The 24,926-nt window shown below is 40.8% G+C and overlaps 1 protein-coding gene, 1 long non-coding RNA gene and 1 other non-coding gene across 4 annotated transcripts in view; 2 read left to right on the top strand and 1 right to left on the bottom strand.

The window, feature by feature from the left end:
* The first annotated feature begins 2,438 nt into the window (after positions 1–2,438).
* Positions 2,439–3,586, top strand: LOC126076836 (uncharacterized). The gene is made up of 3 exons (XR_007517612.1): positions 2,439–2,835; positions 3,084–3,121; positions 3,333–3,586. It is a non-coding gene; the product is annotated as an uncharacterized LOC126076836 (long non-coding RNA).
* Positions 2,884–3,014, top strand: LOC126077634 (small nucleolar RNA SNORA24). The gene has a single exon (XR_007517803.1). It is a non-coding gene; the product is annotated as a small nucleolar RNA SNORA24 (small nucleolar RNA).
* A 1,577-nt stretch (positions 3,587–5,163) lies between the features above and the next one.
* Positions 5,164–24,926, bottom strand: part of PRSS12 (serine protease 12) — a 99,665-nt gene continuing 79,902 nt past the window's right edge. Inside the window, exons 12-13 of one of the 2 annotated variants that reach the window (XM_049885457.1) lie at positions 8,813–9,093; positions 5,164–6,191 (exon numbers count right to left, since the gene is read on the bottom strand). In XM_049885457.1, coding sequence (XP_049741414.1) covers positions 5,884–6,191; positions 8,813–9,093 — 589 coding nt within the window. In that variant the 3' untranslated portion in view covers positions 5,164–5,883. The remainder of the gene's footprint in view (positions 6,192–8,812; positions 9,094–24,926) is intronic. The other variant, XM_049885456.1, reaches the window with a different exon arrangement.

Raw genomic sequence — 24,926 nt, 5'->3', positions numbered from 1 at the left:
CTGTACCTTTGGAAACAGATAACTTGTATTCTAGATTTCACAGATGAAGAGGAATTTTTGGATTTTGGACTTGGAGTTGATGTAAGGCTTTTGATGGGGTGAATGTATTTTTACATGTGAAAATGCCATGAATTTTGGGGGGCCAAAGGGTGGAGTATCATGGATTGAATTGCATCTCCCCCAAAATATGTGTCAACTTGTTTAGGCCATGATTCCCAGTTTTGTGTTGTTGTCCTCCATTTTGTGATTGGTATGATTTTCCCATATGTTATAAATCCTAATCTCTACTTGTGGTTAATAAGGCAAGACTAGATTATGTTGAAGAGGATTAGGTGGAATGTAGCACCCTTGCTCAGGTCACATCCCTGATTCAATGTAAAGAGAGTCTTCCTGGGGTGTGGCCTGCACCACCTTCTATCTTACAAGAAATAAAAGAAGAAGGAACCGAGCAGAGAAGGGGGACCTCATACCACCAAGAAAGAAGCACTGGGAGCACAGCACATCCCTAAGCCCTGGGGTCCCTGCGCTGAGAAGCTCCTTGACTGGGGAAGACTGATGACAAGGACCTTCCTCCAGAGCTGACAGAGAAGAGAAAGACTTTCCCTGGAGCCGATGTCCTGAATTTGTACTTGTAGCCTACCAAACGGTGTTAGAGAATAATTTTTTTTATTAAAGCCATCCACTTCTGGTATACAGTAGCACTAGATAACTAAGACACTGCTGGAGCTGCAATGCCTAGAACAGGACCTGGCACATAGTAGAGACTCATTAAATACTCGTTGATGAACTGTTTAAAAATATAAGACACAAAGACTAAATATTAAGGATGATAAGAAAGGGAAAAGACAAATGTTCACTGTTGTTCTAAAAGAAAGCTTCCTGTTTTAAAAAAAAATAAACAAACAAATAGAAACTGAGACGGGTCTTAAAAGACAGGTTGGAAAAATGGAAAATATATGCAATGCTGTGGAACGGCATGAACAAAGAGAGGAATGAGCACGCTAAGCACACTGTATGTTGGTCAGGAATGAGAAACTTGGCTTGACCTGATAGTGGGGAAGCCATTACAGTTTTTGTAGTAATTGAATAATACGGAGAAAATGATAACTTTAGAAAACTTGATCTTGCAGGAGTATAGTCATTTGATTGCAAGGGTAATAGAAAAGTACAGAGACAGGTGAGACACGTCTTAGATGAGTAGTGTCACAATAGAGAAAAGGGAAGGAAAAGGTAAATATAAAAGTAGAAATCACTAGTGCTGTTCACTGATATTTCTGATTCTCCTCCCTCTAAGAACACAGTAGGATTCCACTTCCCCACCCTTTTGAAGTTAGGTGAGATCATGCAACTTGCTCAGCCCATGAAATACTACTAGTGGATGTAACAAGGGTCACTTTGGATTGACAACATTTAAGAACAAGTGTGTGATTGATTCTCAGGAGTCCTGGTGGTACAGTGTTTAAAACCTCAGTTGCTAATCAAAAAAGTCTCTGGTGGGAACCCACCTGCCCTTCTGCAGGAGAAGGATGTGGCAGTCTGCTTCCCTGAAGATTTAAAAAAAAAAAATTGCAAACCCTATGGGGCAGTTCTGCTCTGTCCTATAGGGTCGCTGACCCTACTCCAAGGCAGGGGATTTGGTTTTTGTTGTTGTTTGGTGTAATTCTCTAGCTTTCCTTCTCCCTTCCACATTGGCTAGAAACAATACAAATGTTTAGCCTAAGTCTTTAAAATGGACCAAAAAAAAAAAAAACCAAACGCAGTGGCGTGGAGTTGATTCCGACTCATAGCTACCCTATGACAGAGTAGAATTGCCCCATAGAGTTTCCAAGGAGCGCCTGGTGGATTCAAACTGCCGACCCTTTGGTTAGCAGCCCTAGCACTTAACCACTACGCCACCAGGATTTCCTTAAAATGGACAGGAGCAAGAAAACAAACAAACTTCCTAGACACGTGCGTTTCAGGAACAGAAATTCCAGCGGAAGGCGGAAGTCTATCAGCTAGTTCCATATAAACTAACCTACTAAAAAGTGATGAAGCGGAGAGCTGTGGAACCTGGTGTTTCTGTAACAGTGACTATTAAAATAACTCCTCTTAAGTACACCAAAAAACAAGGCAATCTTCCCACTGTTCAGTCAGCTGGTGCTCCCTAGCATCAGGATTTCAGGACCGGGAAATGCCGACGGCTTCCTCACACGCGCAGGCGTCCGAATGGGAGGGTGGGGCAAGAGCTAAGCCCAGCCCCAGATGATGGGCGGGGCGGGGGAGACGCTAAGAGGAGGGAGGGGCTGCAGGGAGGTGCTGGCCTACGACAGGGGTGGGGCGGTGGCGGGACCCGCGCCGGAGCGGAGGGAGAAACCGTGGAGCCCGCCCCTTACGGCGCTTCCGCCGGAAGAGCGTCATCAGCTCTATAAGAGAGCGTGCGCAGAGGCGCTCAGCCTTTTACATCCGGGGAGCGTCGAGGTTATTTTTGAATTTTAGGTGCCGTGCTTTAGGCGCTACGTTAGTTGGGTCAGAGGTTTTCGGCGTAGTTAAAATGCAGGACATCCTAGACTGCTGTCGCAGTGGTAAGCCGAGATCGGCTTTGAGATCCTGCAGGTTCACTAGCGTGGGCGGACTCGGACGTTGTTTCCGTCGCTCGGCGGCCACGTGCAGCCCTGGGCCTGGAGCTCCAGGCTGACGCGTGTAAGCCAAGGGCCCTCGGGTGAAGGATCAAGGCCCCAGGTGGCGGGCGCGCAGATCATTAGTGCTGCCGTCGGTGACGTGTGGACATCTTGAATCTCCTCCCCGTCGTTAAGTCAGCAGCACCCCAAAACCTGCCACAGATTTATCCACAGGGTAAGATTTTGGGGGCTGTGCTTGCTGATCACTTGTGGGATTGGGAATGTCCATGTATCTTTGGGACCTGTCAGCTGTGGCAGTCTCCCTTCCTAGCCATGGAAGAGTATGTTCTTGTTTATTGGCAAAGCTGTCACCATTTAATTGGTATCAGATTCTGACTTGTACAAGTAACATCCTTAGCTGTTAAAAACCTGGAGTGTGCCGGATAGGGTAAACTTTTCTAATTATTGCTAAAATGTTTCTAGGATGCTGGACTAGTTCACGACGGAAGAGAGGAAACAAGGTACGTTTCTTCTATGATATTTCTGAGTTAATCAGAAGCCCGTTACCACTGAGGAACTGAAATGCTAAAGTTTGCTTTTACCATAGATGTTTTGTAATATGAAGAAGTAAATGGCTAACTAATGGAAAGTAACCGACTTAACCTGTGAAGACAGCGGGGTAGGATGAAGACAGATGAGTTTATGTTGATGGGTTGTTTTTTTCTCCCACAGATGCCAAGAAATCCCAAGTGAGAGTGGAGAGTGAAGTCTTCTTGTTCAGCATCTTGCAGTGGATCACCAGATTTGATTTTAAATCTTAACTGCAGGCTCTTGGATGTTAGTGATGTTCCAAGAAATACCAGGGCAGTACTTTCAAAAGGCCGAAATATTTTTAAGTGAGTAGAACAAGGAATGTAAGGAGAAAATAAAATAAGTACTTCTTTGTTATAATTTTAATAAAATGCTTGATTTATCTGGATAACCAGTGTTGTTTAACTGCATAATTAAACAGTTGAAGATAGAGTTAAACATACCTCTGTCTGGGTAACAGCACATGTGGAAGTAACATGAGTGAGATAGAATATTTTCCAGCGCCTTGGAAAACTGTCTTAAATATGAAAATAACCAGGCTACCCCCAAAGGAAAAGATAGAGGCTCTCATTTAGTTGCTACAACACAAAATATTAAGATGATTGGGCAAGGCGAAAAGTTATTTGAACAATTTTGTACACTTTTGTTTTTTAAAAGGTCACACTAAAAAATTTAGCTATCCTAAAGGCATTTTTACTGAACCATGTATTCTTAGGGCTTCAGCAAACTTTCTACCTGTTTTCTTAGGATACCATGTATATTGTCAATCGTTGCTCTTTCCAGACAGAATTGCTTTTCATAAGAAGGTTGCCAGCCCGTGGTCTACTTTAAACTTAAATATAAGCATCGATTGCACCCAGCACTAGTTTGGAAGTGCAGCCTGTGAGAATGTTTCACCAAAGATATTCTTACCATTACATGTTTTTCCCGAGTCCTTGTGAACTGTACATCATATGTAGTGGCTCTCCTATCCATAGATGTGAATACTGCTTAAAAAGTTATTTATCAAAATCACACTTACAGAAAAACTTTAATTCTGTTGTCACAGATGGCATTGCAATTCTGCCAAGGAGTAATACAAAGCACCTTTAGTACCAGTCTACATTAAAAGGGGTGCACAGTTTGACGCTGAAGGGAAACCATGTTTTAAGATCACAGTAAGGGTAGCTTACACTTAAGAGGATTGTTTACAGCCACTATGTTTGCTGCTAGGGATGACCCTTTGTCCTTTTGGGAGATAACATTTCCGTTTGCAAAAGTGGAATTTGAGTTAGCACCTTCCACAGTAGCCATGTATTGCTAATAGCATTGTTCTGGAGTTTAGATTTAAAGCCTTTGAACAGCTGTGTCTCCTTGGCCTGTTTTCTCCATTTGTAAATTAAGGTTAATGAGATGAGATTTTAAAAATATGCCTAGACGGGGCTGTATTGTGAATGTCTTAGGAAACAGTTATTAAGTCAGTTACCAGAAATTTGCAGTAGGTGGCACTCATCCATCGTGGTCCAAAAAACAGCATGATGCTAAGGAAGTTACATTTTGTAATTCTATTTACTAAGTTAAAAATTTGCGGTGCTGACCTGAAAAGTATAATTAGTACTTCCCTCCCTCTCAGAGATTCCGGAGTTTTAACAGTTTCCTTCGACAGTGTGCCAAAAGCAGTGGTGATTTTATATTGTCAAAACTTGCGGGGAAAAAAATCTACAACAGTAAAATTTCTCTTGTCCTGGCCAGTCAGAATTCTAAATTAGGATAGTTAACTTGTTGCAAATTGGATTTTGAGAGAAACTGACCTGAAAATATTTTAGGAAAGGGATATCGAAAACTTGACTGATAGGCAAAATTCGCAATGCAGAAATATTTGCCTAAATTCTATCTTAATTTAAATAATCTTTAATGGAAAATTACAAATTAGGTTGAACACCTAACAACTACTTGAAGCATCCTTTATTAGAAATTGATAACTTCCAAATTTTGCTAGTAGCTTATAATATGAAAGTTGCTACAATATATTTTTTTCTTATGGTTTCCATAGTGATTGGTGAATACATGGATACTTGTTTCCAAATATCAGATCACTTCCTTTAGGAATGTACTGTGATGGGCAGGTGTCCTTGTGGCTCAGTGATCCTCTTAATTCCAGTCTAAGTGTATAATGGAATTTCTTTACACTTTTGGCCCTTTGTTTACTCATTTGACAAAGTATGAAGATTTCTTCGAGCTTTTTGGAAAGATCAGAGCTTAAAACATTACATAAATTGAAAATAATGCCATTCTTTGAGTGCAGTAAATGGTATTTCATCATGACAGATGGGGTCTCTTGTTAATCCATACACATACTTATTGAATTATATGAAGTTAAGAATTCCAAACAAGTACAAAAACCTTAATGCAAAATCAAAATACACGAATTTCTCTAGAATTTAGTCCATGTAGTGAAGCTAATTTGAGTAGGCAACTGCTAATTATAATATTACACTGAGGTATCTGTAACAAGTAAGGTACACATCACAACTTCTCAAAAGGAGCAAGTGGTACACAAGCCTGAAATCTGTCAACAGTTTTTATCACAACACAGAGCAGAAACATGGATCTCAGTCCCCACTGGTTGTCATCTCTGGCTCAGCGCTAATCAGGGAGATTGAGAAATTTTCCAGTATATTTCAATATTTTTTCTTGAGGTTTCTATGAACAATTACAGTTTGGTGACAGTTTTTATCCAAGGTACAAAAGCTGAGACTTTTGTATAAACACCAGGAGAATCCCTGGCTCCACAGCCATAACCCCAGGAGGTCACCCCGAAAACAACCCAGCTCTCTCCAGGCCGTTCGCACATGAGTGGTCCTCCGCTGTCTCCTTGGCAGCTGTCCACCCGTTTGTGTTCCTGGAGGTTTCCAGCACACAGCATCCTCCCTGTAAACCGACCCTTGTAACGTTCTTCACAGTACCTCTTGGGAAGCAGTGGGATGGCTGCTTGTTGAAGAGTTCTTGAATAGGCTCGTCCTACTCAGACCAAATATCTGAATTAGTCAATGAGATTCCAGTCAACAATCCTACTAAGAAGAGTTACATTTAGCAGTTATAATGAATATTTAACTTTTTTTTTTTTTTTGGAGCGGGGGGAAATCCCTTTTGTGGCATTTGTTTCCTTTAAAATGAGTGATAATTAGGACAGTGTTTTTAACTGGCCTTTTGAATCTTGGCACTTAACACGAGCCCATCACTAATCTTTCTCAGTACTAAATTTTTGTGAATGAGTAACTTTCAGCGTTTATGGACTAGGCTATAGAGAAAGTTAAGTCTAAATGGAGCACATTTGTTAATACTTGAATTCTGTCAGAAAACAATAACACTAGTTTTACATTAGCACATTCATTCCCTTAAGAGTCATCTCCTTCACTGTTTTGAGGATTAATAAGCACGTAAAACGGCAATAACTGTCCTGAATAGAAACATGGTAATAGATTCAAAAAACATTGCACATAGCTTTTCTATGTAAAAACAGGCAAGTTTCACTAGCTGATGTTAAAGTATTCTATTTGCTGGTAAGCCATTCTTTGTTCATTATTCCTTGTTTAGAGGCTAAAGTGCATAATTGATATGTCTTCCCATGGTATCGTTTTCTTGGATATAGAGTCTGGCATTATTCTCTGATCCTGTTTACTCAACTAGGGAAACTCTGGTGGTATAGTGGTTGAGAGCTATGGCTGCTAACCAAAAGGTCAGCAGTTCGAATCCACCAGATGATCCTTGGAAACCATATGGGGCAGTCCTACTCTGCCCTGTGGGGTCACTACAAGTCGGAATCAACTTGACGGCAATGGGTTTGGAGTAACTAGTTCACAGTGAAACACATTGTGTTAAATTTACTTCCTTGATCATGTCTATTCCCATGTGGTGTACAAAGGTGACTGATTCTTGCCTTAAAAAGTAATCATAATTCTCTCATTATACTTAATCCTTCTCAGAGACTTGATATGCCTCATGGATCAACATCGTATACTGAAAAGGCCCTTACTTTGACCAGATTTTATCATTATGATACCCAATAAATGTTTCTTTTTTTGGGTCTTTGTGTGTGTGCGTGGCTTCTCTCAGGTTTGGTCCCAATGCTTTTTCAATATTCTAAATCTGCTACAGATGTTCTAAATTTTACTACTATGAAGTCCAGATTTAGTGTAACATGGGATAAAATGGTGCCCTGGTGGCACAGTAGTTAAGAGCTTAGCTGTTAACCAAAAAGTCAGCAGTTCAGACCCACGAGTTGCTCCCTGGAAAACCACTGGGGCAGTTCTACCCTGTTGTATAGGGTCACTATGAGTTGGAATTGACTCGTTAGCACCTAACAACAACATGGGATAAAGTAAACATCTACTAAATAAAACCTTATTGAAATTCTCATCTGTAGAAATATACTGGTTCAACACTTCAAGGCTACAATTACCAGTGTAACAATTTTTAATGGCAAGACCTCAACCTAACATTTCTCCATTTAAATAGCCATTTGTCACCTACTGCAGGTGAGACCTCAGGTCTGTTGTTTCCAGGCCCATCTTGACCAAGCACGGACTGATATACATGAATCTACAGTGAGACAATATAGGAAACCATTCACTTGAGAGGAGCATAAACTGAACACCATGATCATGCTAAGAAGCACTGCTGGGGCAAATGGTTTTGCGCTCAACTGCTAACCAAAAGGTTGGTGGTTTGAATTCACACAGTAGCTCCCCAGGAGAAAGACCTGGGGGTCTGTTCCCATAAACCACTTGCCGTTGAGTCAATTCCGACTCATAGTGTCCGTACAGGACAGGGTAGAACCGCCCTATAGAGTTACCAAGGAGCACCTGGTGGATTTGAGCTGCCAACCTTTTGGTTAGCAGCTGTAGCTCTTAACCACTATGCCACCAGAGTTTCCATTCCCATAAAGATTATAGCCAATAAAACACTATGGGGCAGTTCTAGTCTATCACATGGGGTCACTATGAGTTGGAATAGAAATTGACTCCAGAGCACCTAACAACAACATGCTCCTTCTTAGGGGGAGGGAGGAGGAAATAGGAGGGGTTTAAGGAGAAACCTGAGTGGGTTGGACCCCCACTTCAACCTCAGCAATTCTGCTTTGTCTTTTCTGTATTTAGGAATTCTCCGAAGATTTAGTTTGATAAAGGGCTCCATTGCAAAAAAACAAACCACCAACCACCAATAAATAGTGGCTCTGGACAGAGTAGCTGAGTTTTAAAATACAGACTGCCAGGGCCAAATCATGGGGTGAAGTCTTAAAATCTCTTTCCTTCTCGCCTCACTGATTTAGGGAATTAAAATCTCTGGAGGATTCTCTATTCTTTAAGCTCCCCCAGGAAAAATGGTCAAATATTCCACCTCTGCATTAAAGGCAATTGAGTCCTTTCAATCTGTGGTAAAGGTCTAACTGGAACCAAGAGTACCCTCCCAGGGTATAAATCCAAATCATATACATATATTTCACAATTGGCAGTATTTCCAAATATCACTAAGCCTGATCCCATTTAAGACTTTACCACCCACTGCACACCCAAATGATTGGATGATCCCAGACAAGAAGGTGCCTAGGCTTCCTTATTCTTCTGAATTATTTACATTACCTGTGTCTCCCCATCCTGTTATGTAACAATTGGGAGCTGTTTTCTGTGGCCTCTCTCTCCTGCGGGGTAAACAAGCTGGCAAAACGTGGCTACTGAATCTGGCACATTGTTCTTCTGGTCCTTGTAATCTAAGCAGGGCAATGTCGTAGTCACTGCTGTCTGGTCGATAGTCCCGGTGAATCACAATCTGTTGCACTCCAATTTCTTCTTCAAACTCCTCTGGCACCAAAGTATGATAATCCCCAACTCGAACAGCATAGTTCCTAGTGCTATTACCATACCTGAGAGGCAGAGAGAGCTAATAAAGGGCTTGTTTCAAACACAAAATTGGTGATTCTCAGCACGGAAGATGAATAGAGATGCTGTAAGCCTTTTGTTCAAGTCACTGGTTCCTTTTGTACATTTAGCCTTTCCATTTCTCTGACCTACTGCTCCTTGTCCTTTACTTGAAAACCCACTGTCATTACCTCTTCACCATTTAAGCCACATTACCTTCTGCGCTTATTCTTTCTTTTCTGAGAAGCAAATATGGAAGATGAGTGGAAAATAAAGTCAACTCATTAGTCCATCGTTTCCCCACTAAGAAAAAGGATCTGAAGAGGAACAAATTGTACAGGGCACACTTACAGTCCTGTATGAGCTGTCTTTATTTCTCTGTCCTTTCTAAGACTGTCGGTTCATTGTGAAGCTCCATAAAGGCAGAAATCACTTCTGACCTAGATTATATCCCTCACAGTGCATAGCACAATCCACTTTACTCCTAGTAGGTGCACTCAACTACACCCCTTTCCTGTGAACCAAATGCAAACCAAAACTAAACTTTTAGCTCAACTTGTATTCATTATGTCCCCTCATCTCCCAAATCTGTTCAAATGTCACTTCAGTGGCTCCTAGTTTGGTACCCCCATATTTAACTTCAACCTACGCTTTTGTTTCCTCTTAGACCCTGCACTCCCAATACCCCTTAAACTGTTCTACTTTTCTTTTGTTCTTTAGCATTTACCACTCTAATTTTTATGTTTATTGTTCTCTCTCTCCCCCTGCTTGAATGAATAGCATTCAAGAGCAAAGATCTTTGTTCTGTTTGCCGATGTATCTTAAGCATCTAGAATAGCCCCTAAGTAGGAATGCAACATGTATTTGTTGAACGGTGAATGAATAAATGCATAATTTTAATTGATGCTTTTTTCCCTGAGAAGCTAGTCAATTAAAATTGAAACACAGTGTTTACTAGATTGATAGTTCTCAGCCTGCTTTTCCACCAATATACCTTGATTCTGGTACATCCACTTATAGCAAGGTTTCTCAATTTCTGCACTATTGACATTTCGGGCCAGATAATTCTTTGTTGGAGAGACTGTTTTGTGTATTATAGGATGTTTAGCAGCATCCCACTCACTAGATGCCAGTAGCACCCACCACCCCAGTTGTGACAACCAAAAATGTCTCCAGATACTACAAAATGTCCCCTGGGGGGGGAGCAAAACCATCCCCAGTAGAGAAGCACTGACCTAGAACACGTGACTCCACCCACCTTCTGGTTACTTGATCTTTCTCACTGAAGATCATAGCACTTTGCTCACTGTCTTCCCCTCTCCCACTGCCACAACATCCTTAATGATGTAACTTCCAACACCTTCCCCTTTGGTTCCCTGACTTTTTCATCCGCAGTGAGCGTATTCTCCACCTCATCTCAACCACCCACCCCTGAGGTGAGGCTTAGACCTTGTTTTCACCAAATACACTACTGAGATCTTGATTTCAACCATCTTATATTTTGCCTATTCCTATTTTTACAGCTCTACAATTCTTCAGTCCCACTGGACTTCAATCCTTTGATCCCACTAGTTTTCATTTCACTTTCATACTGCTCATGACATCCTTTCTTACCTGGCTTGGATTTCACCTTCCATTACTATAATTACTCTTTAGCAAAATCTCTCAATCCCACTTTTCTTTCACCTGCCAGAACTCCAACCTTGGTTTCATCAACCCTCCACTTACTTTGTCTGGCATCTGACTCTTGAGGGGGGAAAGCACACCTCTAATGACTCATCTGGCGCCCTTGTGGCACAGTGGTTAAGAGCTCACTGCTAACCAAAAGGTCAGCAGTTTGAATCCACCAGCCACTCCTTTGAAACCCTATGGGGCAGTTCTACTCTGTCCTTCAGGGTCACTGAGTCGGGATTGACTTGACGGCAATGGGTTTTGCTTTGGAATGACTCACCAGCCCTGGTAGCACAGTGGTTAAGCACTTGGCTGCTAACTGAAATGTTGGCAGTTGGAAGCCACCAGCTGCTCCACAGGAGAAAGACATGACAGTCTGCTTCCGTAAAGATTACAGCCTAGGAAACCCATTGGAACAGTTCTAGTCTGCCCTATAGGGTCACTATGAGTTGGAATCGACTAGACAGCGACAAGAATGACTTATTTTATCTTAACATTTTGACCAAAACTTGAGAGTCTTTCACTGGATATAAGATCTGTACTGGAATGTGAGCTGAGAAAAATGGGTACTCGAAAACTTAGAATTTGCTAGTGACTGCCTGTTTAAAATATAGCCTCCCGTTTACTCCTTTAAAATTCCTGGAGATTATGAGACACCTAAACATTCTAATAGCCCTATATAATTTTCTAAACTGTGGCAGCTCAAAACACTAAACAGCACCACCAAGATGGCCTGGCTTGCACAGCCACTTGCTGTTGCTCTAAAACACTAATAATTTTTGTTAATTCCTTGAGGTGCTACAGTTTCAACCTTAAGTCATCATATATCTTTAAAGCTCAGAAAGCTTTTTATATATTGTACCTAGAGACTGTCCTCTTAAGAGTTTCACTTCAAAATTTAAGGAAATTTCAGGATTATTTCATATCCTGAAACTGTAAAAAGTAATAGTCTTGGAGAATTATTGGGTACTTAAATAATTCTCATTTTTACCTTCTAATAGGGAAACCCTGGTGGCATAGTGGTTAAGTGCTATGGCTGCTAACCAAGACGTCGGCAGTTCGAATCCACCAGGTGCTCCTTGGAAACTCTATGGTGCAGTTCTACTCTGTCCTAAAGGGTCGCTATGAGTCGGAATTGACTCGACGGCAGTGGGTTTTGGTTGTGTACTAATAGTAGTAATATGCTATAAAAGTACAACGAGCCTTATTAAAAATATATCCATGTATTTAAAATAAACCCCCAAGTGATTTAAACACAATTGTCAACAATAGATGCTTTAAAATGCTCTTGAAATACTTCATGTATATTTGGGATGGAAATGGAGAAATTGTGTAGAGCTCTGCTGTCCAATCAGGTGGCCACTAGCCACATGTTGCTAGTGAGCATCTGAAATGTGGTTAGTCCAAACTGAGACGTGCTAAAAACATTAAACACACACAGGATTTCAAGTATGAAATAGTACGAAAAAAAGAATATTCAACATATTATCACAACAGATAATAAAATATTAGCTATTACAATAATTTTTATATTGATTACATTTCGGAATGATATTTTAGATATACTAAGTTACATAAGGAGCCCTGGTGGCATAGTGGTTAAGAGCTTGGCTGCTGACTGAAAGGTCAGCAGTTCAAATCCACCAGCTGCGCCTTGGAAACCCTGTGGGGAATTTCTACTCTGTCCCACTGGGTGGCTATGAGTCGGAATTGACTCAGTGGCAATGGGTTTGGTGCTTTTTTGTGAGGAGGTTAAATACATTACTAAACTTTTTCTTATTTTTTTTAGCTTTTCTTATTTTAAAGCTACACTTATGTCTCATGTTTTTGGCTTGCACTATATTTCTGAGACCACACTGGTCTAGGAAAATAATTTTGCATACACTAGGCATCCTATTTTATTATATTTCTTTACTGTAATTTTGTGTGTTGCTTGTGACTAACTTCTAAGTTTTAATAACGATACATTTCTTCAAGTGTCAGCTTTTTATATCTTTTAAGATAATTACGGAGCCCTGGTGCTGCAGTGGTTAAGAGCTTGGCTGCTCTCATGGATTGAATTATGTCCCCCCAAAAATGTGTGTATCAACTTGATTAGGCCATGATTCCCAGTATTTTGTGGTTGTCCTCCATTTTGTGGTTGTAATTTTAAGTTGAGAGGATTAGGGTGGGATTGTAACACCACCCTTACTCAGGTCACCTCTCTGATCCAATGTAAAGGGAATTTCCCTGGAGTGTGGCCTGTACCACCTTTTATCTCTCAAAAGATAAAAGGAAAGAGAAGCAAGCAGAGAGTTGGGGACCTCACACTACCAAGAAAGCAGCACCGGGAGCAGAGCACGTCCTTTGGACCTGGGGTCTCTGCGCCTGAGGAGCTCCTCGACCAGGGGAAGACTGATGACAAGGAATCTTGCTACAGAGCCAAAAGAGACAGAAAGCCTTCCCCTGGAGCTAAAACACTGAATTTGGACTTATAACCTACTAGACTGTGAGAGAATAAATTTCTCTTTGTTAAGGTGGTATTGTGATATTTCTGTTACAGCAGGACTAGATAACTACAACAGCTGCTAACCAAAAGGTCGACAGTTCAAATCCACCAGCTGCTCCTTGGAAACCCTATAGGACAGTTCTACCCTGTCGTATAAGGTCGCTATGAGTCAAAATCAATTCCATGGCAATGAGTGTTCAACCTATTAAAAATTTATTTCAACAATATTTTCCACTCTGTGAAAATACAGCTGTGACGCTTAACTAAAATAATCTTTGCATCTAAACTGGCTGTATAAATCTATTCTACACTATCTCTAAAAATTGAGTCTTTCAACCAATAAACAAAGCAACAGGACATTATTACACCAAAGAGATTTATTTAAAAAAATAACTGCAGTGTTAAAGTCTTGCGTAATTTCCATTTCACGCTTGGTCTATTGCAATAATTGGCTAAATGGCCTCTGTTTCAAGTTTTAACTTCTTTAATCCATCCCTCACACTGCAGCCAGAGTGATGTTTCTGTCTGCTTCTATGACTACTTCTCTGAACACCCTTCAAGAGCTCCTCACTGTTTACATAACATTCAAATTCCTTAAATAATATACAAAGCCTTCCAAAAACTGGCCTTTCTGATACCAGCGTGGCTCCTGTGCCCCTGTCCTTTAAACTGCTTGAAGGTTTGTCTCTCACACCTGTGTCTTTATTCAAACTGTTTTCAATATCATCCCCCTTTACTGCCCTCCATCCTAACAGGGGAAGGACCCATCTTATCTTTCAAGTCTCAAGTCAAGGATCTAGGAAGCCCTTACTGATCCCCTGCCCTGCCTGAGTCCTTCTGCTCATTCCCACTAGCCCTATCACAGCACTTACAACACTGTCTAGAACTTAACTTGTTAAGATATCAGATCTCGCCAATTACAGGATCCTCAAGTGCAAGGACCATGTCATTCTCACTTTTGTATACTCAGCAACAAGCAAAGTACCTGCCACAGAGAAAACTTTTTTTTTTTTATTGTGCTTTAAGTGAAAGTTTACAAATTGAGTCAGTCTCTCATACAAAAACTTACATACACCTTGCTATGTCCTCCTTGTTCTCCCCCTAATCAGACAGCACACTCCTTCTCTCCACCCTGTATTCCCTGTTTCCATTCACCCAGCTCCTGTCCCCCTCTGCCTTCTCATCTCCCCTCCAGACAGAAGCTGCCCACATAGTCTCATGTGTCTGCTTGAGCCAAAAAGCTCACTCCTCACAAGTATCATTTTCTATCTTATAGTCCAGTCCAATCCCTATCTGAAGAGCTGGCTTCGAGAATGGTTCCAGTCTTGGGCTAACAAAGGGTCCAGGGACCATGACCTTCAGGGTCCCCAGGGTCCCTCTAGTCTCAGTCAGACCATTAAGCCTGGTCTTTTTATGAGAATTTGAGGTCTGCATCCCACTGTTCTCCTGTTCCCTCAGGGGTTCTCTTTAGTATTCCCTGTCAGGGCAGTCATCAGTTGTAGCTGGGCACCATCTAGTTTTTCTGGTCTCAGGCTGATGTAGACCCTGGTTTATGTGGCTCTTTCTGTCTCTTGGGCTCATAATTACCTTGTGTCTTTGGTGTTCTTCATTCTCCTTTGCTCCAGGTGGGCTGAGACCAATTGACGCATCTTAGATGGCTGCTTGCTAGCATTTAAGACCCCAGACACCACTCACCAAAGTGGGATACAGAATGTTTTCTTAACACATTTTGTTACGCCAATTGATCTAGATGTCCCCTGAAACCATGGTCCCCAGAACCCTGCCCCTGTTACTCTGGCCTTCCAAGCCTGCCACAGAGAAAACTCTTAATAAACATGTGCTCAGTGACTTCTTTAGAAAGACATCCATATACTCATACGTACTTATGCTGTCATCCCTAACTACTGAAACCAAAGGGACAGCTTACCACTTTCCATATTATAACAAAATCATTACAAAGTTCCCATTTCAGGAAAAAAAAAAAAATCCCCCAGAAGATCTAACTCTCTTTTAAACATTGGCCATCCATCAAAATCATCTGTACTGTTTTTTAAAAATGCAAATGTCCAGCCCACATAATCTCAGAGAGTATAAATTAATAGGACTGAGGTAGGGACACAGGTGATTCAAGTTCACAGTCAGGACTCAGAAACAGTGAACCAAAGACTCTTAAGGGCATGGGCATAATTCTTGCCCCTGCATGCCTGGAATCTCACCAGGTGAAGGACACGTCCTAATAGATATCATCAAAATGAAAAAGCATACACATTCCATATGTATACTATGTTTTCTGTAGTATTTTTAAATTTATGCCATAATTCATATGCCCCCTAATCAGGAGTTAATATTAACTTAAATATTAAAATATTTACCTAACAAGGAGAACCATCCTTGCCAAAATGAAGTCTTTTATTAGTACCTATACTTTTATTGATTGACACAGGTACTGCCATGATGGGTCCAAGCACAATGAGTGCGAGGATGGTGCAGAACCAGGCAGTTTTGTTCTGTTGTACATAGGGGCACTATCAGTCGGAACCGACTCAGTGCACCTAACAACATACTTTTAAAGTTGTCCTGATTTAAAGAAATGAAGCAGCTCAACTTGAGCCATGATTCTCACACTCTCGTAACTTGGATTATTTTTAGAATAGATTTAATTCTTGGAATTTGAAGAGCACGAGACTGGATTAATTTGCCAACCAAATATTTGTCTTCTAGCATCACCTCTCTTAATGGATGTGATTATATACTTCAGGAATAACGCTTTGGGTGAGGTTCTCAATATGACAACTTTACAAGCATTTATTATTGTTCTAGGCTTCTCTTTTTCAATGTATTTTAAGGCTTTTTTAGGTAGGCATTTGTTATTTTGTTAGACTTGTTTATGATATTCAAAAATGCTTTTAAAACAACCATTTTAGGTTTTGGCTGACACATCATTGAATTGTTTGCTTTGCTATAATGCCTTCAACTCCCCCTCAAAAACTGGCTGAAATTCTCAGACAAGCTTGAACAAGAGAGAATCTAAGACACAGCAGTTTGGTAAAATCCAGTATCCCGGATTGAGACTCTAGAGTTAAAATAAACAACAACAAAAATTTACTAGACTTAAAAATAGAAGAGAACAATTCAAGTTGCAGGATCATGTTCTTCATTATGTATTCTCTCCATGGACTCATCTCTGTGAGAAAACAACCTCTTACATCAGCCTTACACATCTGCTCCTACTAAACTCTGCTGTTCTCTGCTGTCTGGATGAAATTCAAAAAGTGGTTGACTGAAGTTCAGCTTGTGGATGCGGTTCAGTTGCATAGGGAAAAGTGCCTCTGTCTACAAAACTTTCCATGGTGCCATATACATATATATATATATATATAGCGCATGTGTGTGCTCTGAAAATAGTTTTTATATGACTGATGATATTACATATATCACCAAAGACCATGTTCTTAAGGAGTCTGCTTGGCTACATACTAGGTCATGATAGAACATATGTTAAACACCTGATACACTGTGATCTTAAAAAATCTCGTTACCTCTGTGGCTCATCTTTCTAATTACAAAGATTAAAAAATTTCTGACTTTCAGAACAATCTCTAACCATTTCCTGCTGCTATGGCATTTCTAGGCAAAAAGTCAAAAAGAAAAAATCAAGTGAAGTTATATTCTTAGGAGAAATCATGTTTGGAGTAGAATTATAGAAATAAAAGAGGCCTTGTTTCAGGTTCTTTCCTCCCAAAAGTTGTGCTTGTTTTCAGAATAAGAAATTAAAATGAATTAGTTTAATGCTCAGGATTTTAACTGTCAATTATATTCCTGCACCTCTATAGACAGAAGGTCATTGCCTGGTACTTGTAGTAGTGACTTAGACTAGAAAACAACAAAAGCAGGCAACTTATATTCAGTAAGATTCAGAGGACAACTACAGGAAAGCTTAATTTATCCAAGTTTCCGCTTCAACCTGCCAAAAGGATATTGCATTCCAAAGCCTGTACTGCATTAACACTAGGAAAAAAATGTAAAAAATAAAAAACAGAAGGCCTTTAAATAGTGATTCCCCAACTACCTAAGGTACCTTTGTTGTGTTGAACACCTCACAGTACATGAAAGCTATAGAACACACCCACCACATGTCTGTCAGTTTGTCATACTGTGGTGGGTTTAGTGTTGCTGTGATATGGGAAGCTTTGCTGCCGATATTTCAAATATCAGCAGGGTCACCCATAATGGACAGGTTTCAGCTGAGTTTCCAGACTAAGATAGGCTAGGAAGAAGGACCTGGCAGTCTACTTCTGAAAAAATTGGCCAGTGAAAACCTTATAAATAGCAGCAGAACACTGTTTGATAGAGTGCCAGAAGATACACCCTTTAGGTTAGAAGGAACGCAAAATATGACTGGGGAAGAGCTGCCTCCTCAAAGTAGAGATGACCTTAATGAAGTGGATGGAGTCAAGCTTTCGATAACTTCATTTGCTAATATGGTATGACTTAAAATGAGAAGAAACAGCTGCAAACATCCATTAATAATTGGAATGTGGAATGTATGAAGTATGAATCTAGGAAAATTGGAAGTCATCAAAAATGAAATGGAACACATAAACATCAATATCCTAGGAATTAGTGAGGTGAAATGGACTGGTATTGGCCATTTTGAATTAGACAATCATATGGTCTACTATACGGAGAAGGACAAACTGAAGAGAAATGGCGTTGTGTTCATCGTCAAAAAGAAAATTTCAAGATCTATCCTGAAGTACAATGTTGTCAGTGATAGGATAACATCCATATGCCCACAAGGGAGACTAGTTAATACGATTATATTCAAATTTATGCACCAACTACTAAGGCCAAAGATGAAGAAACTGAAGACTTTTATCAACTTCTGTGTCCAAAATTAGTCAGACATGCAATCAAGATGCACTGATAATTACTGGTCATTGGAATGTGAAAGTTGAAAACAAAGAAGGACTAAAGTTGGAAAATATGGTACTGGTGATAGAAACGGCTCTGGAGATCACATGATAGAATATTTCAAGACCAATGACTTCTTCATTGCAAATACCTTTTTTCACCAACATAAACGGCAACTGTACACATGGACCTCACCAGACGGAATACACAAGAATTAGGCCAACTATATCTGTAGAAAGAGACAACGGAAAAGCTCAATATCATCAGTCAGAACAAGGCCAGGAGCCAACTGTGGAACAGACCATCAACTTGTTCACATGCAAGCTCAAGCTGAACTTGAAGAAAACTAGAACAAGTCCATGAGAGCCAAAGTACAACCTTGAGTATATCCCACCTGAAATTACAGACCATCTCTAGAATAAATTTGATGCATTCAGCATTAATGACCGAAGACCAGATGAGTTGAGGGGTAACATGAAAGACGTCATACATGAAGAAGTAAGAGGGCATTAAAAAAGACAGGAAGGAAAGAAAAGACCAAAATGGATACCAGAAGAGACTCTGAAACTTACTCTGGAATGTCCAGTAGCTGAAGTAAATGGAAGAAATGATGAAGTAAAGGAGTTGAACAGAAGATTTCAAAGGGTGTCTCGAAAAGACAAAGTAAGACCTGGAGACAGAAATGATGAAGTAAAGGAGCTGAACAGAAGATTTCAAAGCGTGGCTCGAAAAGACAAAGTAAGACCTGGAGATAGAAAAGCAAAGGGTAGAACACATTCAGCATTTCTTAAGCTGAAAGAATTGAAGAAAAAATTCAGGTCGCAAGTTGTAGTACTGCAGGATTCTATGGGGAAAATATTAAATGACACCTATAGGACAAAGTAGAACTGCCCCATAGAGTTTCCAAAGACCACCTGATGGATTCGAACTCCTGATCTTTTGGTTAGCAGATGTAGCTCTTAACCACTATGCTACCAGGGTTTCCTTAAATGACACAGGAAGCATCAAAAGAAGATGAAAAGAATATGCAGAGTCACTGTGTGAAAAAGAATCGGTTGATGTTCAATCATTTCAGGAGTTAGCATATGATCAAGAACTCATGGTACTAAAGGAAGAGGTCCAAGCTGCACTGAAGGCACTGGTGAAAAACAAGGCTTCAGGAATTGATGGAATACCAACAAATGGATGCAGCACTGGAAGTGCTCCCTCATCTATGCCAAGAAATTTGGAGGACACCTACTAACCAACTGACTGGAAGAGATCCATATCTGTACCCACTCCAAAGGAAGGTGATCCAACTGAATGTGGAAATTGTCGAACAATATCATTAATATCACACACAAGTAAAATTTTGCTGAAGATCATTGAAAAGTGGTTGCAGCAATACAGCGACAGGGAACTGCCAGAAATTCAAGCCAGATTCAGAAGAGGACGAGAACAAGGGATATCATTGCTGATGTCAGATGGGTCAGGGCCAAAAGCAGAAAATACCAGAAAGTTTACCTGTGTTTGATTGACTATGCAGAGGCATTCGACTGTGAAAATTGTGGCAAATTATGGATAACATTGAAAAGAATGGGGATTCCAGAACACTTAATGGTGTTCATGAGGAACCTGTACTTAGAGCAAGAGGCAGTTGTTTGAACAGAACATGGGGATACTGCCTGGTTTAAAATTAGGAAAGGTGTGTGTCAGAGTTGTATCCTTTTGCCATACTTATTCAATCTTTATGCTGAGAAAATAATCTGAGAAGCTGGACTGTATGAAGAAGAACACAGCATCAGGATTGGAGGAAGACTCATTAACAACATGTGTTATGCAGACGACACAACCTTCTTTGCTGAAAGTAAAGAGGACTTGAAGCACTTACACTGATGAAAATCAAAGACCACAGCCTTCAGTATGGATTACACCTTAACATAAAGAAAACAAAAATCCTTCCAACTGGATCATTAAGCAAATTCATGACAAATAGAGAAAAGATTGAAGTTGTCAAGGATTTCATTTGACGTGGATCCACAATCAACACCCATGGAAGCAGCAGTCAAGAAATCAAAAGACACATTGCATCCGGCAAATGTGCTGCAGAAGATCTCTTTAAAGTATTAAAAAGCAAAGACATCACCTTGAAGACTAAGGTGCGCCTGACCCAAGTCATGGTGTTTTCAATTGCCTCATACCCATGCGAAAGCCGGATGGTGAATAAGGAAGACCAAAGAATAATTGATGCTTTTGAATCACGTTGTTGGTGAAGGATATTGAATATACCATGGGCTGCCAAAAGAATGAACAAATCTGTCTTGGAAGAAGTATAGCCAGAATGCTCTTTAAAAGCAAGGATGGTAAGATTTTGTCTCACATACTTTGAACACATTATCAGGAGGGATCAGTCCCTGGAGAAGGACATCACACTTGGTAAAGTAGAGGGTCAGCAAAAAAGGGAAAGACCCTCAACGAGATGGACTGACACAGTGGTTGCAACAATGGACTCAAGCACAACAATGATTGGGAGGATGGTGCATGACTGGGCAGTGTTTCGAAACCAGTTGAACGGCACCTAACAACAACAACGTAGAGCACACAAGCAGATTACAGTTGGAATTCGAGAACTCTGTCAGGCTTCCAATAAAGTACCTGCATCGTGTAAGGAAACGACATACTAAAATGGGTGGAACTGAGGCTAGTGGAATTGAGTAATTGCATCCTGATTTTATGCTCCCCAGGTCATCATTCCTAGATTTTTCTGACACGAGCATTATATAAAATAGTGACTACCCTGTGAAGGAAGTTGTCAAGGATTTCATTTTACTTGGATCCACAACCAACAGCCATGGAAGCAACAGTCAAGAAATCAAATGATGCACTGCATTGGGTAAATCTGCTACAAAGGACCTTTCTAAAGTGTTGAAAAGCAAAGAGGTCACCTTGAAGACTAAGGTGCTCCTGACCCAAGCCATGGTATTTTCAATTGCATCACATGTGTGTGAAAGCTGGACAATGAATAAGGAAGACCGAAGAAGAGTTGACGCCTTTGAATTGTGGTGTTGGCAAAGAATATTGACTATACCATGGACTGCCAAAAGAAAGAACAAATCCGTCTTAGAAGAAGTACAACCAGAATGCTCCTTAGAAGCAAGGATGGCGAGACTGCATCTTACATACTTTGGACATGTTGTCAGGAGGGATCAGTCCCTGGAGAAGGATATCATGCTTGGCAGGGTACAGGGTCAGCGTAAAAGAGGAAGACTCTCAACGAGGTGGATTGACACAGTGGCTGCAACAATGAGCTCAAGCATAACAACGATTGTAAGGATGGCGCAGGACCAGGCAGTGTTTCATTCTGTTGTGCCCAGGGTCACTATGAGTCGGAACCAACTTGACAGCACCTAACAACAACCCTTTGAAGGCAAAACAAATGGAAGTTTTTATCTCATACAATAAAATAACCTTGATAGTAATAATAATCTGTGCCTTATTCAAAAATGGCCAATCAAGAGCACTGGTCTAAATTATCACTGTGAGAACTAGGCAACAAGGCATGCCCAATGAACAAGAAATCTTTGTATATACAGTTGGGAACCAACACAGTGCTACAGACAGAAAGACCACGCTGTCCCTCCACAACAAAGACCTGAAAAACTAAGTAAGACAAATGTCAATCCTGGAACCCTAAGCATCAAATAAAGGGATAATGAACTCAACCAAGCATCGAATAGAATAAGAAACTGACAGAGAACAGAATACGAGGAGAGCTACGTAATGAAAGGCCCCTACCAGCTAATGTAGCCAGATTCACTACATTGAACTAAAGCCACCAAAGAAAGCCAATAGATAGTATGGGAAAGCAACTTCACGGAGCTTCCAGCAGGAGACAGAGCATCTGGTAACCAGGAATAAATGCGTTCCCACCCACCCCTTCTGACCTCTGCACAGCCTACGCTGCTCTTGGCCAGGCCAAGGTCCCTTGGCTGGGGAGATGGCAGCTCCCTGCCACTTGGATTTGCCACAACCACCCTGACTGGGACCTTCAGTGCCTTTTTTTTGTTGTTGCTGCTGTTGCTTTTTTTGGCCTCTTTTGGTTTCTTCTCTTTCTCTCACCTCCTTCCTTTCCTTTCTCCCAAACACTCAGTACCATATGCATCTCTGCTGCTGTGCAGTGTCACTACGCTGGGGAGCTTCCTCCCTGTTCTGCGCCGCCGCGCCAGTGGCATATGTTGAGCCTTTTTTAATCTCTTTTCTCAGTTTCTTGCCTCTCTATACCTTCCTTTCTTTGCTTTCCCCCAAACACCTGGCAACATGTGCCATCTCCACTCCTTCTTGATGGGCTGTGCAATGCTGCTCAGCTGGAAATCCCTTCCCTGGTCCACACCACCATGCTGGGGGGCTCCAAGGGGACATTTTATTTCTTTTTTTTTTCCCTGTCTCTCAGTTTCTTGTCCCTCTCTACCTTCCTTCCTTTCCTTTCTCCCAGACACCTGGCACCATGTGGCAGCTCCACTCCTTCTTGACAGGCTGTGCAGTGCCACTCAGGTGGGGAGGTGCTTCCTCAGTCCCTACCACCACACTGGTGAGCAGCCTGGGGGCATTTTTTCTTCTTTTTTTCGTGGTTTCTTGCCTCCCTCTATGTTCCTTCCTTTCCTTTCTCCTGACCACCTGGCCATGTGTGCCTTTCTCTCTTCTCTCTCTCTTTTTTTTAAATTTCTTTTTTCTTTTCCCAGCTTCTCATTTCTCTCTCTCTTTTCTTCCTCCCACCCAGCCACATGTGCCATCTATGACCCTTCTTGACAGGCTATACCACACCTCCCAGCTAGAAAGCCACTGGCACACAGCTTCCACAGGTCTGCATCACTCCCTGGCAGCCTCTGTCAGCACCTTTTTTTTTTTTTGGATTCTGTTTCTCTCGCTTCTTTCCCACACCCACTTAGCTCCACATATCACATCCTCCCCCTTTCCTCCTGCCTATCTTCACTGTGTGCTGAGCACCACTCCCCTGAGCAACACAGGTGTGGACCACTGTATGATGCCCTGCACTGCCCTCCGGCCCTGCCCTGTCATCCCCAGTACATGCTGCAAACAATTCACCCCCATCCCCCCTCCATTCGACCTGCCCTGGTGCACCATTGCTGAGTGACCTGCCCTGCTCACCTGGACAAGATGGTGAGAAGTATCATGCCCACAGATGACCAAACAACAAAGAACACCCAGCCCACCTGCTCAGACATAACCAAATAAGACAAAAATGCAGCAAGAAACAAGCAAATCTACAGTCAATAAATGAAGAAAATAATTACTGAATGTCCTAAAGACAGTAGACAATATAAAACCATATAAAAAAACAGGACAGGGTGGCTCCAGTAAGCATAAAAAATAAAACACCAGATGACTTTCCAGTAAAAGAAAAGGTACTGGAACCAACTGACAAGAAATTAAAAACTCTAAAATTCAGGCCTCTCCAAGAGATGAAGGAAAATGCAAACAAATGTAAGGAAAAAATAGACAAAATCATGGAAAAGGCAGACAAAACAATGGAAGAATTCAGGAAAACAACACAGGAACAAACTATCAAAATAAGCAAACAACTAGAAATCATACAAAACCAGGAATTAGAAATTCAAAATATAAACAGCAAGATTTCATAAATGGACAGTGTCATAGAAGGTTTGAGGAGCAAGCTTGAAAAAATGGAAGATGGGATCAATAAAATTGAAGACAAATCCTTGGATATCACTTCGTTGAAGAAAAATCAGAGAAAAGAACAAAGAAAAATGAAGGAGCCCTGAGGAGGATGTGGGATACAATCAAAAGCAAAAAAAATTGTGAGTGATTGGAGTTCTAGAACAGGGGAAGAAAATGGAAAACACAGATAGGATCATTGGAGAAACGCTGACGGAAAACTTCCCTAATATCATGAAAGACAAAAAACTCACTATCCAAAAAGCTCAATGAACCACAAAAGAAAATCAACAAGACATATCATAATCACACTTACTAAAAGCTAAGACAAAGAAAGAATCCTGAGAACGGTTTGAGAAAATGGAAGGTCACATACAGAGGAAAAACAGTAAGACCTAAGCTCTGATTACTCAGCAGAAACCATGCACCCAAGAAAACAATGGGATGACATATGTAAACCCTTGAAAGAAAAAAAATTGCCAACCAAGAATAATACATCCCGCCAAATTCTCACTCAAATATGATGGCAAAATGAGAACATTTCCAGATAAACACAATATGTAAATACGTAAACACCAAACCAAACGTACAAGAATTATTAAAAGGAGCCCTTCAGTTAGAGAACCAACATCAGTAAACAGCCTGAATCTTGGACGCAAAACCACATCAGCCAGATACCAACCTAGGTAATGACTCTGAAGGATAAAACAAAACTAAAAGATTTACAGCAGGGAAACAGAGGCATCAATCTGTAACTGAAAACAATGTCAGAACAATAAAAGAGGGAATAACATTGTAGGTACAGAACTTTCAAATGCAGAGGAAGTCAAAGCAATATCAAGTAATAAGAGGCTGGCTCAAACTTAGGAAGACAGGGATAATTTTTGAGGTAACCACAAAGAATGTTAAGAAACCTCCTCATCAAAATAAAGAAGAAAAAGATTAAAGTCTCAGTAAACACAAAATTTACAAAAATGAAAGAAACGAAAAGAAATAAAATCCACAAACAAAAGAAATTCTGCACAGGAGAGTAAGGGGAACAAAGAAAGCATCAAACCAAAAAAACCAAACCGTTGCTGTCGAGTCGATTCC

Source organism: Elephas maximus, chromosome 5 (assembly GCF_024166365.1).
Source record: "Elephas maximus indicus isolate mEleMax1 chromosome 5, mEleMax1 primary haplotype, whole genome shotgun sequence".
Lineage (NCBI taxonomy): Eukaryota > Metazoa > Chordata > Mammalia > Proboscidea > Elephantidae > Elephas > Elephas maximus.
Note: the sequence above shows the minus strand (reverse complement) of the source record. Positions and strands in the feature narration are given on the sequence as shown.